Genomic DNA, 19,523 nt, shown 5'->3' on the forward strand with positions numbered 1-19,523 from the left:
TTGCAAACTAAGCCTGACCTTCAAACCTTAGCTCGTCGCCACCCCTCATACCCCAACCCACAGCTCGATAAAGGAAGACTTTCGGCTTGATGTACAAGTCTAAAAGGATGCACTTGAGAGTGGAGCCTGGTTACTAGTCAGGCAGATGCGAGAGGTATTTTACAAGCTGAGAGGCCATTACTCGGGGACTTACTAAGAAGTCCTCCAAATAGGGCTGGTAAGATGGCTCGGTGGGGAAAAGTATTTGCTGCCAACTGCATGACCTGAGCTGGGCTCTCTGGACCCCAACGGTGGTAGGAGAGAAGCGACCCCCTGAAGTGCTCTTCTGCCCTCCACACGTGGTCTCCCCCCAAAGTAAGTAAACGTAATTAAAAGGAAAAAAAAAAAAGACTTTTTGCAAATCTCCTTCAGGAAGGAGCTGGCAGTAATTTGCTTTCAAGCAGTTCCCTCAACACCCAAGGGTTCAAATAAATTCTCAGAGACGTTTTCTTGTTGTAGATTTTAAATTACAAGCTTGATCTGACACCCTCAAGTACAGTTCTTAAGAAGAAGGTCGGTTATAAATAGTTGTCAGAGCTTTCAAACGAGAGGAGAGATGACATCTCAGTACAACTAGTGGATGCTCTATGCGTGGGCCAACGCCCTCTCACCTCCAGGTGGGACACTCCAATTCATGCAATAAGTGACCATTACATTTTTAAAAGGTACCTTAGGTTTTTCCAGTGATTTTTCATGCCTGCTTTTAGGTCATGAGGTCAGTTTGCTCCCGATCGCTCCGTGGTCCCTGGGGGTGGTGAGTACCCCAACTGCTCTACTAACACACAACTGGGCCACTGGTTAGTAAGGTGTCATTTCAGGCTTTTCTCTCACTGATGATCCCCAGGAAACCTAGGGTTTTAGAAAAGTGGCCAAGATGGCTGAGAGGCAAACACTAGAGACCACACGGGGCTCTGAGTGACCGAAAAGAGGTGAACAGGCAGGAGGGAGGGTTGGAGTTTTTCTTGACATTAAATTGGCAGAAACACGGGTCACCAAACCCGCGCAACTAGAAACACGAGGGTGCAACATGTTGGTGTATCACAAGGAGGCCCGAGCAGATGGCCTCACTGTGGAGGCCCGAGCAGATGGCCTCACTGTGGAGGCCCGAGCAGATGCCTCCCTGTGGAGGCCTGAGCAGATGCCTCCCTGTGGAGGCCTGAGCAGATGGCCTCCTTGTGGAGGCCCGAGCAGATGGCCTCACTGTGGTGTCTGCAGAACTGCTGGCGGCAGTGCCGGGGCAGTGGGCCCTATTTTACATATGATATGAATACAAAGCCTTAAATTTTATAATAGGACATTAAAATAATCTTCTAATAAAATCAGCCTTAGGTATAACGAATCTAAATTTCAGTATTCTGTATACTTCTAAATAAATAACTCTGATCTATAACCATTGAAAATATTACAGTTTATGGTGACATGATAAGAGATAGCCACGCAGTATTTATAAGTGAAAATAAAATGTCAATTTAAAAATAAGCCTAAAAGCAGGCGTGGTGGTGTATACCTGTAAATTCCAACACTCGGGGAGGCAGAGGCAAGCAGATCTCTGAGTACGAGGCCAGCCTGGTCTACAAAGTGAGTCCAGGACACCCAAGGCTACACAGAGAAATCCTGTTTTGAAAAAAAAAAAAAACCAAAAGAAAAAATAAAGCTAAAAACACATGGAGCTGAAGTGATATAAAATCAAAACACTAAGTATCTAATTAAATAGGTAATGGTGGGATGACCAAATACATGCTCAGCGACACACTCTCAACTCACACAAAAGCCCTTTAAATTCAAATAAATAAGCAGAAACACAAAGAAAGGTACTGTGCCAGCCAGTAACAACTACTAAGCAGTTTCTTTCTTCCTTCCAAACAACCCTAACAGGAAAACAGAACGTCATGATCACTTGCTAAAAAACTATAATTCATGATTTTTTTAAAAAGATGCTGCTTAAAATATAAAAAGTCAAAGCAAGGCTCCCTAAACATTAGATCATTGTACCGTAGACGAGGGCAGGCCACCTAATGACAGACTTAAACAAAATTAGACATTTGTCTATTTAAGGTATGATTCAATTTCTGATTCATGACCCCGTCCGTGGCAGGGTCTAAAATCAGTCCATGATAGGAACACACATTGCACACACCTGAGTGCATGGTCTGAGATCACTCAATTACATGTGGTGGTCTGGGTTTACCTTCCATAAGCAGCCACACAGCAAGAATTACTCCCCCCTGGGTTCCTACCCTTAGGTTCCCAGGACAGAACAGATGTTCAGTAAGTTTCTCCTGGGCTCTGGAGCCGGGCATGCATCACTTCAGGCAGCGCAGAAGCCGCTGTGACATCTCACTTGGGACTTGGGAGTTGTGTCACTGTGCCTCCAAGGCTTGTGAAATTCATTGCCACAGACCTGTCAGTTTCTCAACTCAGGGCCAACATTTCTACAGTTTATCCAGTTCACAGGTAAGCCTTCTCCAAAGATTTGTGCCTGCGCATTGGAGTCTAGTTAAAAGAATAAAGGTAATCTTTGTACTTAATGCTGAATATCCACTTGTGATAACTGCTTCACACACACACACACACACACCACACACACACAACCATTTCACAAATAGAGAACAGAATCTAGAGTAATGCCCAAAGCTTAAATTACACAGCTCCTACGATGAACTAAAAGTGGCATTGAAACCATAAGGTAATTCTCTCTGATGACAAAAGAAACGTAAGTGTTGCGTGATGGTGGGACGCAATGCCTACTGATCAAGGAGACTTGGAGTGGCCTTTAACCCCCAGGGTGAGCCCAGCATGACTGCTCTGGGAGACGCAGCAAGGAGAGGGGCGTGCCCTCCACAGCTCCTCCCTCCCTCCCTCAGCGCCTACAGCAGTATCCACCTTCTTCCGTGGACTAGTTTAACAGTGTTCTCAGGGCTGCTATCTAACGTTGCTGTTTTTAATGTCCATCCTTGGGGCCTCACTGCCCGGGAGGGGGAATGTTTCATGACTCCTGAAATAAAAGCTGTGGGGAAGTTTGCATCTTTGTCTGTCTGTCGGCATGCCTGGTCCACTCGCTGCTAGGAGAGGTAGACCCAGTGTTTAAGTCCCGCCACTCCCTGCAGCAGCTTAGTGTAATAGAAGTCCACGTTGTCGGCAAAGTCTGTACAAACAGGTGACTCCATGTCACCCACGGTGCAGTAGAGCGCGGTTCCTCCGACACTGAGGAAGACGGTGGCTAAGCACAGCAGGATGAGCAGGATGCAGGAGCCTCCACCAACTTCATCTGCCAACGAGAACAGGGGGTCAAACCATCAACAGCCTTAGTCAGTTGAATCTCTTCGCCTGTTCTTTTAATTGCAGTTCTCCGTTGCCTGCTAATCTAGGCTAGCAATCTAGGTTACGCATCTCCTCACGTGTCTTCTTTCTTCCCGTGAATAGTGAGTTCTCTGTATCTATAGGTTCTACATCTGTGGACCAAACATTCTGAGTGACTATCTGCACTAAATACGCACTCTCTTCTTATCACAGTCTCTTAAACAATACCGCATAACAATTACTTATTGATTGTTTAAACTTATGAGATACATATAATCCAGAGATGACTTCAAGTGCTGAACCAGCTCTCTGACCCAAGACAGTCTTTTAAAAAAGAATAAATAGCCAGGTGTGGTGGCACACGCCTTTAATCCCAGCACTGGGGAGGCAGAGGCAGGTGGGTCTCTGTGAGTTTGAGGCCAGCCTGGCCTATAAAGTGAGTCCAGGTCAGCCAGGGCTACACAGAGAAACCCAGTCTCGAAAAACAACAACAACAAAAAAGAATAAGTAACGACTGTAAAGGTTGTAGGAAGATGGTGAGATGGCCTAGCTGGTAAAGGCATTGGGCTTGCAAGCTTCATAACCTGAGTTCCAGCACTGGAATTACTCAGTGGTGGAAGAAGAAAGCCTGTTCCCAGAAGCTGTCCTCCAAACTCCATACCTACACTGTGACTCAGGTGTGAAATGTACAACAACAGCCACCATCATCATCACCATCCAAGAAGCACACAGGAGGGTGTGAGCAGATTATAGGAAAACAATTTGCCATCATATATAAAGTGTCTTGAGCATCTGTAGATTTTATTATTCAGGGCTGTTGGGTCCTGTGCCACATGGAGGGATGACATTTTAATACCACTTCGGTGTTTGAAAATATCTGTGTTGTGTAGATAAAATACATTATGAGCTGTGGTGGGCATGCGCTGTGGGTTGCTGTTGAGTACACGGCAAGTGACTGACACAGAAACATGCAACGTGAGTGTGAAGTAGATTCCAGCTTTACTTTTGTTATGTGGCTGTCATAAAATTTAAAGTCACCTGTGAGAGGCTGGAGAGGTGGCTCAGCAGTTAAGGGCACCGACTGCTCTACTAGAGGACCCAGGTTTGAGTCCCAGGCAGCTCCAGTTCCAGAGGATCTGGCGCCATTCTCTCGCCTCCTTAGGCACTGCGCGCAGATGGTGCGCACACATATATGCAGGGAAAACACCCATGCACATTAAATAAAAATTCACCTAATAGCACCCACGTTATATTTCTAGGACACAGAACTGATTCGAGGATGGGCGGGCCTGTTTAGGAAGCTCCAGACAGGAGTGAGGTTTGCTTACACACAGGTAAACTTTACATAAAAATTTCATGACCGTTGAAATCAATTCATACACTTTATCTACAGGTTTTTCATTGTTTTTAGCATCAGAGCGGGGATTAGATTTTGTATTTTAAGAAGGATGGAACTGAGTAACTTGGTGAAGGATGAGGTAGCCCTGAGAGCTCCAGACCCAGGTGCCCATGTGTGAGGTCGGGATGGAGGACTCCACTGGGGTGGGGGCGGGCGTTGGGGTGGCAAGGAGCTGTGCTGATGACACACAGATGCAGGGATAAAAATAAAGCATTTCCAAGGCCTTTCAGCCGCACAGGTGAGAAGCCCAGGCAGCTGTCCTGCTGTGTAAGCAGCACACTGACAGGCTACAGGCAGGTTTCCACTTCCCTCACTCACTGCCTCCTCAGCTAACTCTATCTGCAAACACACAGGGTGGGTCTGCTGGGACAGCTCGCCTGAGTGCCAGCCAGGGACAGATGCTCAAGGGCACTTGGCTAAATGCTCAAAATTCTAAGATACAACTTGATTTCTTTTTGTTTCTCTGCTAGAAGACAGAGCAACTGGGTCCACAAAACCCTTAAAAACCCTGTGTCACATGACTACCCAGCACTCATAGATGGCCATCATGTCACATGACTACCTGGCACGCACGGCCGGTGAACCCTCCAGACCCAGGGCTGAACACACCTTGATCCAGGTTATCGTCTATTTCCTGGAAGCGCACTCTCCGCTTAGATGGCTTCTGCTGCATTTGGGCAGGATGGTCTCCTAGTGTGTCACTCCTCTTCTTTAATATGGACACCAAGCCTTCTGCAGGGACAGCCTGTCAGAGATTGAAAGAACCAGTGGTTATGTTACAGTAGGTGGGACTGACGGGTGACATGCTACATATGCAACCACAGAACACTTTGCAGGATTTATCCGCCTTCTCCGCTCTCCGTTCAGCAGTAGGTTGGCTTGCTCACTCTTTCCTTCCTTTCTTTCGAGGTAGGATCTTGCTCAGGCTGGTCTTGAGTTCATGGCAATTTTCCTGCCTTGGGAGGAGGCTGGGATTACATGCATGAGCTATGATACCTAGCTCAGTGACACTATCTAAAACTATCTAAAAACACACGAGGCTTAAAATATATACGGCAGCAAACTTAGCATCAAATGAGTTACCTTGTCTCCTCAGATATAGTACAGATTACCAAATAATCTGTATTCAAATCTTTCCGGGACTTTTTAAAAAAGAATCTCTCAGTTTTCTGTAACTCATTATTTCATATGCAGAGGTTAATAAACCACATAGCCAGTGCCCCATGACTCTTCTTTCCCCAACCCCCCAGATAAGAGTCTCCACTTCATAGCTCAGGAGATTGGAACTCGCTGTAGCCCAGACTAACCTTGAACTTGAAATCTCTGAGCCTCCTGAGTCTACCACACCTAGCTTTACTTCACTGCCTGTTTTTGTAAATTTAACTAGAAGTTACTCAAGTTTTGCATAGCTTTGGGGGCTTTAGGGCCAAACTGAGTAGATAAGACAGAATTTAAAGCCTAAAGTATTTACAGTTTGGAGCTTCATGGGAAAACTCTGCCCCAGGCACCTCGTCAGCCCCCCAGCCATGCTCTGCAGCCTTCTGATTTCACACGGGTTACCTCTCTCCTTCCTGTGTCCCATCCCTTACTTAAACCCAAAAGCACTTTCTTGCCGTTTAGGAGTGAACACCTCCAAAGTGTGGGGCAGGGGTGGGGGTGGGGTCAGTTTGTAGAGGGAAGAGGGGAGCTGCTCACTTCTGAACATCCCAGGGGATTAGGAGAAGGTACCTGCTTGCTTTGTTCTGCGGATGATGACAGGGGTGGGCACTGTGGGCTCAGCACTGTGGATGTCAGCGGCTGTAAGCTAGAACTGCCTGTAATGTCATTTATCCGAAATGGCATAAAGTACTTAATATGATTTCCAGTTCCAGCCAGCAATCTTGGGTAATTATGGATTCCATTAATTCTTTTTATGGTACAGAGCTTTTAGGATCAAACGACTCTTACACAAATAGTCTTCTACTGGGATTTTCTGAACATGGGTCTATAGAAACCATTATCTTAAAAAAAATCAATAAGTTAGTTAGCAATTTATTCTTTTTATAGGAAATACGTATTTCAGATATCCTTATTCTAAGAAGACTAAAGCACTTCAGTGACATTAAAATGCTAAGTACAGATCCAGCAAGATGGCTCAGTGGGTAAGGATGCGTGCCACGAACCCTTAAGACGACCTGAGTTTGATCCTCAGAACTCACATAGTGGAAAAAGAGAACTAATTCCCTCAAGTTGTCCTCTGACCCTCACACACATGCCATGGCACAAGCATGCCCCTCTCGATAAATAAATAAACAGGTACAAATATGTGAATGAACAGGTTTGTTGTTGTTGTTGGTTTTTTTGTTTGTTTTGTTTTGTTTTTGTTTTCTTTTGAGACAGGGTTTCTCTGTGTAACAGAGCCATGGCTGTCCTGGACTCTCTTTATAGACCAGGCTGGCCTTGAACTCAAAGAGATCCACTTGTCTCTGCCTCCCAAGTGCTGGGATTAAAGGTGTGTACCACCACTGCTGGCTGAATAGTTTTTTTTTTTGTTTTTATTTTTTAAACTTTTCTTTAGAAAACATTGAACAGTTCCTTCATAAAACAATGGAAAATGATTCTTACAAGTGCCTTGCTTAAACTGAGAGACAAAGACATACTATTAAGTTTTTAAAGACCAAGGAAATAGGGCCAGTGGAATGGCTAAGTAGGCAAATGCATTTGCTGTGCAAGCTTAACAGCCTGAGTTTGATTCCCAGACCCCATCAGGAGAGAACTCACTTCTGAGAGCTGATCTTTGACCTTTACACACCCTCTAGCATGTGTGCACCTATGCTCACACACATGCACCTCACACATGCATCACATACATACACCTCACACATGCATCACACACATGCACCTCACACATGCATCACACACATACACCTCACACATGCATCACACACATGCACCTCACACATGCATCACACACATACACCTCACACATGCATCACACACATACACCTCACACATGCATCACACACATGCACCTCACACATGCATCACACACATACACCTCACACATGCATCACACACATACACCCCACACATGCATCACACACATACACCTTACACATGCATACACCTCACATATGCAGCAAACACATATACCTCACACATGCAGCACACATATACAAAATAAATAAATTTAGAAAAATCTCAAAAAGCAAGGGAAAAATAGAAACTAGTTTTAATTAAAGATAACCAACAATCTTTTTATTTCTAGAAAGTGTAAAAATAAAGGGGAGGAGCCTCATGAATCCTTTGTTATTTTTTCCCTTTAAATATTTGTTATGTATTTGCTACTTATGCATTTATTTACCACAGGAAGGCTTTATTTTTGTTTTCATAGAGATTCTGTCTATTTTCTCAGGCTGGTCTTGAACTTCTGGACTTAGATGATCTTTCTGCTTTGGCCTCTTAGTAGAACTGCAGGAGTGCCTACTGTATGCCAGGCAAGGATTCTACCACTGAGATGCATTTCTAGCTCAGGAGTTAAGATGCAGTTTAAAACACACTTATCTAGTGTGTGTGTGTGTGTGTGTGTGTGTGTGTGTGTGTGTGTGTGTGTTCACACATGCTAGATCAAGACAGCTTGCAGGAGTTGTTTTTCCAACTTCACTGTGTAGGTTCAGAGATTGGACTCAGGCCATCAGGCTTGGCAGCAAGCGCCTTACCGGCTAACCCATTTAGCCAGCCATTAAGGGACAGTTTTAACTTAGAAAAAAAGTCCTATTAAGAATAGTGCTAAACAGGGTAGGGAGGCAGAGGCAGACTGATCTCTGAGTTCAAGGCCAGCTAGCTGGTCTACAGATTGAGTTCCAGGATGGCCAGTGCTATATACACAAAGGAGCCTGTCACAGGGGAAGAAGGGGTGACGACAACAAGACAACTAAAAACCAACTAACAGCCAAAACAGTACTAAAACATGCTGAGCAAGCACAAAGACCTGAGTTTGAATCCCCAGCACCCAAGTAAACGGCTGGGGGTGTCCCTGCACCTGTAACCCCAGCACTGGAGGTGGGGAGTGAAGCCAACGTCTGGTAGAAGGCTAGAAGTCACCTAGCACCCTCTCTCGCAATGCACACGCAAGGGACAGTGAAAGGCAAGCTCCAGAGCGGCATTACTATAAAGTGTGACTTTGGGATATTAATTTTGCATCTGTAAATTCAAGAAACAAAACTATTATCAAGTGATGTTGCAAGTATGATAGACTGAGAGACGTCCCCTGGGATGGCGCAGCTGGTCTCAGTGTCCCTACCTTACTTTCTGGGGAGCTTGGCTCTGGAAAGATCTTTGGGAGATGGACAGAGGCAGAGTGTGAGAAAGCACAGTGACATGGGATGGATCCAGAGTCGCTGTCCTTCCCTTGTCCCCAACAAAGATGCTTCATTTCCACGCTCCCAACACACCCCTCCTCCCCAGCATCGGCAGCATCTGCCCTTCTCCCTCAGTATCTTTTTTGGGATCTTCTCTGGGTTTTTCTTTCTTTTGTAAGTATTTTCTGGTTCCTACAGCACGTGAGAACAAAGCACCTGGGACTGAGCGCAGGAGACGTCAGCCAGAGGGAAACTTTTGGACTCAAGAGGAATGATACTTAGGATGTGCTCTTTGTGTGTGTGTGTGTGTGTGTGTGTGTGTGTGTGTGTGTGTGTGTGTGTGTTTCCGTTTGCAATAGTTTGAAGTAAAGGGTTTGGATTTCTACTTCCTACAACATGGACGTCAAAACCAGACCTACCCAACCCCAGAAATCCTGCCTCATATGGACCTCCTCCCCATCACTCAGAATTTCTCTATACCATAGCATGGCAATCAAACATCAAGAGATTAAGAAAAAGGAGCCCACCCCCTGACACTGCCTGGAGGGCTAGGACCCAGAGGTTGGAGAGCCCAGAGATGCAGGATAGAACCAAACACAAACAACAAACAAAACGTAACCAACCAACCAAAACCCAAGCAAGCAAGCAAGCAAGCAAGCAAGCAAGCAAGCAAGCAAACAATAAGTCAATGAAATGATTCCTAATGATAGTCTGCTACACTTGTAGGTTGATGCCTAGCACAAACGTCATCAGAGAGGCTTCACCCAGCAACTGATGGAAACATATACAGCAGAATCAACTCACCTGGGCCCACAGGGGCTCAGAGACACTGACTGCCAAGCAGGGAACCTGCATGGGACTGACCTAGGCCCTCCGCACACATACTGCAGTTGTGCAGTTTGGTCTTCTTGTGGGACTCCTAACAGTGGCAGCAGGGGCTGTCTCGGGGACTCTGTTGGTGGCTTTTGGGACCCTTTCCTACTACTAGGTTACCTCATCGAGCCTTAATAGGAGGGAGGTGCCTGGTCTTACTGCAACCTGATCTGCCATGGCTGGACGGCATCCATGGGAGGCCTGCTATGTTCTGTAGAGAAAGGAGGCGAGGTGGAGGGTGAGGGGGTGAGGTGGGAGGAGGTAGGGGAGGGACTGTAAGGAGAGGAGGGAGGGGAATTCATTAAAAAAGGAGAAAGGACTTAGGTGGGTGGAATTTGCCTTAATTCTGTGGCGGATAGGTAAGTAATTAGAAATAAGAATGGGGCCTTGCTCATAGTGGTATCCTGATTATGCCAAACGGTCCTATACAGTGTCTCTATACACAGCCCACAGCGATGTGTCTCCTGAAAATGACTCCAAGAAAGTCATTCTATGATTTTGTTGTTGTTGTTGCCACGATAAAATAAGAGGCTGAGTGTGGTGGTGCACACCTTTGATCCCGGCACTCAGACAGCTAGGGCTATGTAGTGAGACTGTCTCCAAAAAAACTATATGATACGAAGGATTTCAGTCGTCTGTATGTACATCCTCCTTCCCTCCCCTCCCCCCTCCCCCTGGTGTTGGGATCAGGACCAGGTCCTTCCCTATGCTAGAAAAAAAATAAAGAAAATTAAATCTCTAAAAAAGCTTTATATGTAAAAGCAAATTCAATTTCTTGTTTCAATTAGCAAATTGCTTTTTACCCAAACGATGTATAGCCAGCACATCCACTGAGACCATCTGAGCCATAATCACTGTAATTGCTGGCACTCTCCTATGCATCTGCACATAAACAGCCCATCCCCACCAGCGCCGTCAATGGCTACCTTAAACAGCAGATCAGAGCGTACAAAACAAAGTGATTCCCATCTGGCACTGCAACTCCTACCATGAGAGGAGAGCAGAGCAGAGCTCGCTGCAGTCCCAAGCCCTTCCTCATCAGATTAAAGGGGAAACAGACCCAGATCAGACTCTTTCCATCCAGAACCTCAAGGCTTGTCAATGCAAAACAGGGACACATGCTTGGCTTCCAACTAGCTTGGCAAATATCACTAACAAGCCAGCGACTTCACCACGGACAAGCAGTGTGTTTGACAGACACCCACACTCGTGCTTAGTTCTCACAGGGGGATCTGAAGTCACGCTGTCAGCAACTGGCAGAGTCAAGACCAAACTCAGGGTTAAATACAAGGACCTGATCTGATTTTGCCTTGTGCTGTACGCATTTGTTACAATTAGAATGAGCTGGATAGACTTTTCAAATAAGTTACAAGGCTTTTGGCTTTCCAGAAGCTGCTTGCATTTCTACCCAAAATTCTAATCTTCTATGTTCAGCAGTTAAGAGATTCTTGTCATGGAGAAGGGGACAGAGATGGAAGACTGTTGGAAGAAGCAGATTAATGTCATGGCTACTGTCACAGCTAAATGATAGACCAAGTCACAGCTGGACCCAGCGGTGACAGCTAACATGGAAAGCTATTTCACAGAAGAGCCTGTGGCTTCCATGGCCTCCCAGTGGTAAATCTAGGAACACGGCAACAGAAGACACCAGTTGGGAGAACCAATCATGGGGGAATCACGCCACATTGAATTTCTAAAAGCTTAAGAAGGAAAAAGCATATTGTTAAAAACAAAACCAGAACAATGTCTTTAATCCCAGCACTTGGAAGCAGAAGCAGCTGGATTTCTGAGTTCGAGGCCAGCCTGAGCTCCAGGATAGCCAGGGCTACACAGAGAAACCCACTCTCAAAAAACCAAACCAAACAACAACAATCCGCCCCGTCCCCTACTCACACAAAACAAAACAACAACAAAAGCCAACCAGACAACAACATACACAAAAAACCAGGAACATTCTACTGCGTCTAAACAATCCAAATCGTGTGCCGCTGCATGCTTTTGTAACGAGCTCTTACTTGCAAAATGGACAATTTACTAAGTACAAGATGAGAAAGGAAATGTAAGTGTCAGGTACCAACCTATTTCTTAAAGCCCCAGAATCAGTTCTCCCTTTGCATGATGTGCGTTGTCTAGATCGAGTTTTGGGCTTGGCCGCAGCTGCCTTTACCAGCTGAGCGTCTTGCTGGTCCCTTTACTAATATTTGAAGCTACACTGTTTATTTTGATGAGAATTTGGTTTCAATTATCTCTTTATATAGAAAGCAAGCTTCATGAAGACAGGGACTTGATCTGTGTCTACTGCTGTCCCCTGGTCTCTAGCAAGCACTAGGTACTTAATAAGTATGCTGGAGAGGGAAATGAATATGCAAATGAGGGATTTACATACGGATACATCTGGTATACAGTTAGAGGCTAGGGAGAGATACAGAGACACAGCCAACAGGACCCTTTCTTTAAGGACTTGCCAGTTTACTGTAGAAGAAAGTATGCTTGTGCCTTACAGGACGATCACAGCTAGACAAGGCCTTAAGAAAGAGTTCTCAACCTGTGGGTCGATGTCCCTTTGGAGGATTGAATGTGCCTTTCACAGGAATTGTATATCAGTATTTACATTATGATTCATAACAGCAGCAAGGTTACAGTTATGATGTAGCAATAAAATAATTTTATGGTGGGGGTCACCACACGAGGAACTGTATTAAAGGATTGCAGCATTAGGAAGGTTGAGAACCACTGCCTTTGGGGAATGCTGCCCCACCCCTCCATCACCAGAGGTCCAGAAAAGCAGTTCCAAAGGAGAGTGCCAGCAGCATGCTGGGCACTTTCCACACTGATCAGGCACGGTCTGGGTGCTGAGGCTTGGGAAGGTATAGATGTTGAAGACGGCGCATCACTAGAACTGACAACACAGGTAGCAAGGGGCAGGTTAGAGTGTGCAAGGTGGATCTGCAGGTAGCCAGGGGACCAGTGTGAGGCAGCTGAAAACACAAGACAGCAGAGGCTGGTGCTGCAAGTGGATGAGCCATGTTTCCAAGCATCCTGGCTTTCACGATACACAGTAAGGCCTTTTCCATAAAACTACAGGGACCCTCGGAAGGAGCTGGTGGCACACAAGATATTTTAGGGCAGATATTTAACAGGCTGAGTGCTAGAGAGCTGGACTTCATGTTTGACTTAAGAGTGTAGTTTTTTAAAATTTATTTTTGAGACCAGGTCTCATTATGTAGTCCAACTGGCCTTGAACTCACAGAGAGCAGCCTGCCTCTACCTTCCAAGGGTTGGGATTAAAGGTGTGTGCTACTAGGCCCAGGCCTACTAGGTTTTGCTTGTTTGTTTCAAATTTATTTTTTATGAGTGTTTTGCCTGCGTGCATGTATGTACACCGTGTATGTACCTGGAACCCGAGGAGCTCAGGGAAAGAGGTTGTATGCCTCAGAAACTAGAGTTATGGATATTTTCAAGCCTCCATGTGTGTGCTAGGAACCAAACCTGAGCCCTCAGAAGACCAAGGGCTCTTAACATTGAGCCATCTCTTTAGCCCCAAGAAGAGAATTAGAAAACAACAAACAAACAAACAAACAAACGACCCCTAAGCAAGTGGAAACCCTCTAGACAGGTATGGGGACATCTCTACTGCCCTACAGTCAAGTCACTTCATTCATTTTAATGACCTAGTTGGCGCCTTTGGGTATCAATTTGAGATTCCAGGTCTACACAGTGCTAATGTGAGATGGGTGGGAGTGAGGAAGGGACAAAACAAAGGAGAGGAAACTTACAAAATAGCTAATTCAAATGGCTAGTAAGAGCAGTAAATATGTAAATTTGAAATGTAATTAAAATAAGAAAGAAACTTGGTAAAAGTAACATGCCAGTCAAGATGCATTAACTAACTAGAAATGTAAAAAGCAGTCTAAAAACAAGAGGCAAAAATGACACCATCTGGCACAAGTTGAAAACGGGCAATCCCAGGGTTTTCCTTGGGGACTAGTTTGGAGGGCTGCATAATCCATAAACCAGGGGTCAACCACTCCCACCCCTGGTGTTCCTGGAGGCCAAAGTGTCTTCAGTGAGCTGTCCCCTGCTGCCCTAAAAGAGCTGTTCTGAGCACAGCTGTCATGGCTGAGGTTTCCAAGACGTCTCTTCCAGAGACCTGCCCACTCAGCACAACAGTTAAAAGTCTGAGCCACCCAGACAACTCCCCGCCCTAACAGTTCATTTTCAGATTTTAGTTTAGGTAGCCCTCGATGGCCTGGAATTTACTATGTAGATTAGGCTGGCCTCAAGCTTTCAGCCTGTGTCTGAGTGCTGGGATTCAAGGCATGTGCTACCAAGCCCAGCTTTACCTGTATTTTTAATTATTGTAGCTGTATCATCGTGGGACTCAATGGAAGTCAATCATAAAATAAATGTGGGAAGACATGAGTGGTCCTAACTTGTTATCTGATACCATACAATATTAGCCTTTTTTTTTTTTAAAACAACATCTATGAACTAATCCCGGTATGATGTCACACAATTATAATGTCTGGACTAGGGAGACCGAGGCAGGAGGATTGGAAGTTAAAGGAGAGCAGCCTAAGTTACACAATGAGACTCAGTCTCAAAAACCAAAAACCAGAGCTGGCTCAGTAGGCAAACACGCTTGCTATTAAACCTGACAAGGTGAGTTTCACACGGTAGAAGGACAGAACAGGTTCTCACAAGTTGTCCTCAGACCTGTGGCACATGTCTACCCAAACCCACGAAGCATAAATAAATGAAAGTAATAAAAAAAAAACCTAAAAATCTTTGGAAATAAAGATGTGTGTGTGGTGCTTTTTCTTAAACACTGGAGACAGCACTGGGTGACAATGGGTCATATTCTTTTTAATAAGAAAAACTAGCAAGGCTTCAGATATTAAGCTATTATTTGGCAAGATTATTTCTGGGTTTGAAAAAAGCTTATGACATCTAGAAAGTGTCCTTTACACATGCCTCTGTGCTCATTAAGTAAAAGGATGGAGACATTTTCTTCTCTCTGAGGTGAATATTATTTCATTTATAAGATGAATCTTAGTCTAAAACAACATCACACGTGGCTGGTCATAGTTATAAAAACAAGTTCTACTGGAGCCCAAAGTGAGCAGTGCAGCGTGACAGGAGAAAAAAGCTGGCAATGAGAGAAGACACCAAGGTGGTTGAGTTTCAAGCAGAAGGGGGCCCTGAGAGGTCAGAGTCCCGGGCAGGGGAGAGGTGGCCAGCAGATGCCAGGAGGAGAGGTGCTGACAGCGACAGGCAGCAGCCTGTGGGAGAACTGCCACTCTGTTCAGCTGTTAGAGAACCGTGACTGTGACAGCAGTCTGACAAAATCATGTTGTCAGTCGGCGTTGACAGCAGGGAGCCCCTAGAAACCCAAGATCCACATCTCACTGCTACAGCGCCTAATGGTGCAGGTGGATGGATGACCATAGAAGTTTACTGCAAGCACAAAGTAAAAACTAGTTTAAAGCACATTTGTACTTGAGCTGGTGTATGTGTAGCTCAGCAGTAGAATGTTACATAGCACATACAAAACTCTTATGATCTATCCCCAACACAAACAAATGAACAAACCAAAAATGAGCTGGACTCCTGTAATCCCAGAGAAAGAGAAAGAGAGAGAAAGGCAGAAGGATCAAGCGTCCAAGGCTACCTTGCGTGTTGAAAACTAGCCTTGTCTCAAAACAGGCAAGGAGACACACAAATACTGCATATGTGTCTCTGTGTGTAGGTGGGTGCCTGTCCAAGGAAGCCTATGACTATCCTCTATGTTCTGTCTGACCTAAAGCCTCACTCTTATGGTATTAAGAAAGCACTAACGTATTGGTGATTTCTTTTAGCTGAAGACTTGCAGACAGGTGGAGTAGTATGGGAGTGTTTCACAATCTATTTAGCACACCACAGAGTATGTTGTACTTGTTAGCTGAATGTAGCTTCAGGGGGTTTTATACGGCAGAACTTAACAGACCAATACACTTCAAAAGGGAGCCATTATGCACTGAGTTCTCAGAAGAGACTGTGCTGTGATCTGTGAGGGAGCGCCCGCTTAGCTGTGACGTGCGCATGCTCACTGGCTTGATGGCCCCTGTCCACACCTGTGCTCAGAACACACTGAATGCTGGCCGGCCACTTCACCGTCAGTTCTGTTGCTTCTCAAAAGATGTTCTGAGGACCGTGATGAGATTTATAACATCAAAGCACCATTTGAACCATTTTTTATATACAGTTCGGAACATTATGCTCAAAATCCTGTAAGACATCACTGTCGCCTGTTACCAAACGGTACATCACCTTGAACAGGTACCGGGTATACACTGAGCAATCCTGAGTGATTCTGATAAGAGAAAATTAAGACACAAAAACCACAGTTTCATGGGAATTATCTGATAAAAAGAAAAACCACATTTTATAGGAAATGAACTAAACAGAAACAGGACAATGGTCTCAGGGGGCTTGTCATAGAGTTCCATTACCACATGTAATCTGTTACCTATTTTTGCTTTATTTTTATGCTTTCTTCCTGAATTCACATTTTTTTTAGAAGATAAAGCTGTTAGAATACAGTGGGCATATATGAGAAACGGAGGGGGTTGAGAGAGTGTCCTAGTCTGTAGCCAAGGCCAGCCTCAAACACACGGTGCCCCTCCTGCCACAGCCTCCCCAGGGCAGGGTTTACAGGTGTGACTGAGGACAAGGGCCAACTTCAAGGAGGGAAAAACAACAGACAAATTGGCCTCACTTCCCCAGCACAAGCAGGCACCGAGAGATATAAGGCGGGCCCAGGGGGTGGTGAGCCTGAGGGCCCCGCCCCAGCCACCTCCCGTCTTTGCTTTCCTAGACTTACTTTTTGTATTTTTCACCCATAGCTTTTTATCTTTACTTCCCAGGGCTTTAAAAATTCTTTTTATTAAACAAAGCACAGTAGTCATCCTTTTTTTTTTGTTTTGTTTTGTTTTGTTTTTGCTATTTAATAGCTTAAACATTCATCATGTACCTCCCAGTATGATTATTTCAAAACTTTCTTCTCTTCTGCTAAGGATGTTTCTGGTCATTTAAAGATGCCTGTTAGCAAGCTGAAGAAACAGTGAGCACAGGCCACTGCCTTTCCTGTGAATACGAGGACAAAGATTTCCTTATTGTTTCCAATCGTGTCTCCATCTGAGCCCCTGAGGATGCTAAGTGGAACTCAAGAGGTTGAAAAAGAAATATGGCGTTTGTAACCCTGCTTCTGTGTCTAGAGGCAGACAACATAGCGCCCTGCACTCTAAACACTGCAACAACCGAAGACCGTCTTACCCAGCACGTCCATGTCACAGTCAGCATTGCTGTTAGCACCCCTCCCCCCCAGCTTAAAGCCAGGAAAAACCACACAAAAACAAAGCAACATTTAGCACATAAGATTTCATCTCTGCTTTACCTCTGCGATCTCTATCTTCTTGGCCAGATCATCAAGGGAGAGAGAGCTCTCATCAGGAGGCAGATTCTCCTGGAGACTGTAGGACGCTTCCTCAGGAGAAAGGTCTTGGAGGAGGTCTGAGTCGTCGTCCTGGAGGTCTTCATAGGGGAGGGGATCTTCAGCATCTTTTAAGCATCCTTCCAAAAGGCTGTTCAGGTAGTCTTCTGTTTCTTTACTGACTTGGTCTTCCTTATCTTGCCTTTCTTCGGGGGCCATACACACTTCCGGACACGGTGTACTTACGTCAGACGCTTTACTGTCATCATGAAGTGCATTCTCAGAGCCAGTCTCCAACCCAGTCTGACTCTGTGGTGATTTCCCATCATTGGCTATGAGATCAGGCTGCTGTGGTTCATCTAACTCAGCGCCCTGAAGCTGGTGCCTGGGCAGCGCTTCAAATGCCTCCTGGAGTGGCAGGCTGAGTTCTTTCCGGTGTGCCTGTGAATATTTACCCTCTGAAATCAACACAGGAGGTACACTGTCACTGCTCGGGAAGAGCCGTGGCTCACTAGGAGGAGACACCTTAGGGTCTTCTGCCACAGCAGGGTGGTCCTCTGTGGGAGGCGCCTGCAAGCAGCTGTCATCCTCACAGGCATTCTTAGAAGCATCTGACCCTGACCTGCTCCTGGCTGTCTCTGGGGACTGGGCGTGGCTCTCCAGTGTGGCACTGGTACTGCAGAGCGGCTCCTCTGTGTGGTCCGTCCCTGCCGCTCCTGCAGGGTCGGGGGAAGCTGCCTGCCAGTCCATCCGATGGCAGCTGGGGCTGCTCTCCCGGGGCTGCCCCGTGTGCTGGCCTCCGCTCAGCTCCATGCCAGGACAGGTTTCAATCTCTGAGGATGAAGAAGAAGAAGCTGCTTTTTAATTTCAAACGGTGCTTTGCATACCAAGGTAGAGAAGGGACAGATGACTACATGTGTAACACAAAATTACTCTGACCCACTCAGACAGGAATGCCGTCTGTTGCATTGCAACGTCCTTAGTTAGAACACAGCAGCACACTAAGTATTTAATATAGAGTATCAATAAATAGTGTTAATAAAATAACAAAGTAGTAGCATTAATAAAACAACAAAGATTATTCAAAAGCATGTTAAAATAAATAAACGATTAAGTCTTCATTATAAGTGGGAAAAAAAGAATGAAAACAACCTGAAATATTTAAAACAAACAAACCTTAAAACAGTTAAAAACCTTTATGTAAATAAGAAGTAGAGCCTGCCCATTGGTCAACAGAGATGCCCTCTCATGTTGTTAAACTTTCATGAAGGCATATAATTTCTGCAAATAATGGTCACAAATCCAAGATAAAAATAATATTATTCCTTTTTAATTTGAATTTATTGGAACTTCAACTGCTAACTCACAGTCCAGGCTAAGTCCATGTCAGAGAGCAGGCATTTCTTTTCTTTTCTTTTTAAAATTTAATTAATTAATTAATTAATTTATTCGAGCAGGCACTTCTTAAGTATTGTCTCAGATGCCAGAGAAACCAGAACTGTACTCGAAGCCTCAGATCTGTATGAGGGGCAGCACTAGGAGAGGCCAGGAAGTGTCCGGCATCCTTTTTCTCTCCTAATCTCAAGGTTTTGACTGCAAGAACAACAAGTGGGCAGCTGGCTGCCATGGGTTGTTTGCTTTGTCCTTGAGCTTCCTGGAGTCCCCCTATCGGACAACAGGGTGTGTGGGGAGCGTCATAGCAAGGAAGGCAATAGCCAGGTAGAAAATGGGTCAAGCTCAGTCATAAAACCCCAGTATCCCAAGTTCAGAGACGGCTCTCAAAACACACCGGTAGGATTCAGGGGATAAATGACTGGGATGGCCTCCCTGAGTCCTCTTAAACCACAAGGTTGGGGGGTCTCCACAGAAGGGGGAGGGTGATAAACCATGATGATAAAACATAATGTCGATGAAAAGAGAAAGAGTCTCAAGTTCCACTGGGAAGTCACCCTCAGTGTTGACAGTTTTCTTTCAAACACATTGTTTTATCAAGGCGGGGCACGATGCCCTTCCTGGTCTAAGACTCAGTCCATTCTCACTCACGATGGATATTAGTAGGTGTTTGGACCGTTAACTTGTATAATCCCTACAGTTCACTCAG

At 45.3% G+C, this 19,523-nt stretch overlaps 1 protein-coding gene and 1 long non-coding RNA gene across 2 annotated transcripts in view; one reads left to right on the plus strand and one right to left on the minus strand.

Annotated features, from left to right (window-relative positions):
• The first annotated feature begins 490 nt into the window (after window positions 1-490).
• Window positions 491-1,692, plus strand: LOC311603140. The gene is made up of 2 exons (XR_014780963.1): window positions 491-1,167; window positions 1,221-1,692. It is a non-coding gene; the product is annotated as an uncharacterized lncRNA (long non-coding RNA).
• Window positions 1,693-2,656: 964 nt separating this feature from the next.
• CNST (consortin, connexin sorting protein) overlaps window positions 2,657-19,523 on the minus strand; it is a 73,256-nt gene continuing 56,389 nt past the window's right edge. Inside the window, exons 9-11 of the mRNA XM_084791877.1 lie at window positions 17,387-18,255; window positions 5,348-5,483; window positions 2,657-3,307 (exon numbers count right to left, since the gene is read on the minus strand). Of these exons, the coding sequence (XP_084648003.1) occupies window positions 3,102-3,307; window positions 5,348-5,483; window positions 17,387-18,255 (1,211 nt within the window). The 3' untranslated portion in view covers window positions 2,657-3,101. The remainder of the gene's footprint in view (window positions 3,308-5,347; window positions 5,484-17,386; window positions 18,256-19,523) is intronic.

This window comes from Acomys minous, assembly GCF_964271855.1.
Source record: "Acomys minous genome assembly, chromosome: 1".
Lineage (NCBI taxonomy): Eukaryota > Metazoa > Chordata > Mammalia > Rodentia > Muridae > Acomys > Acomys minous.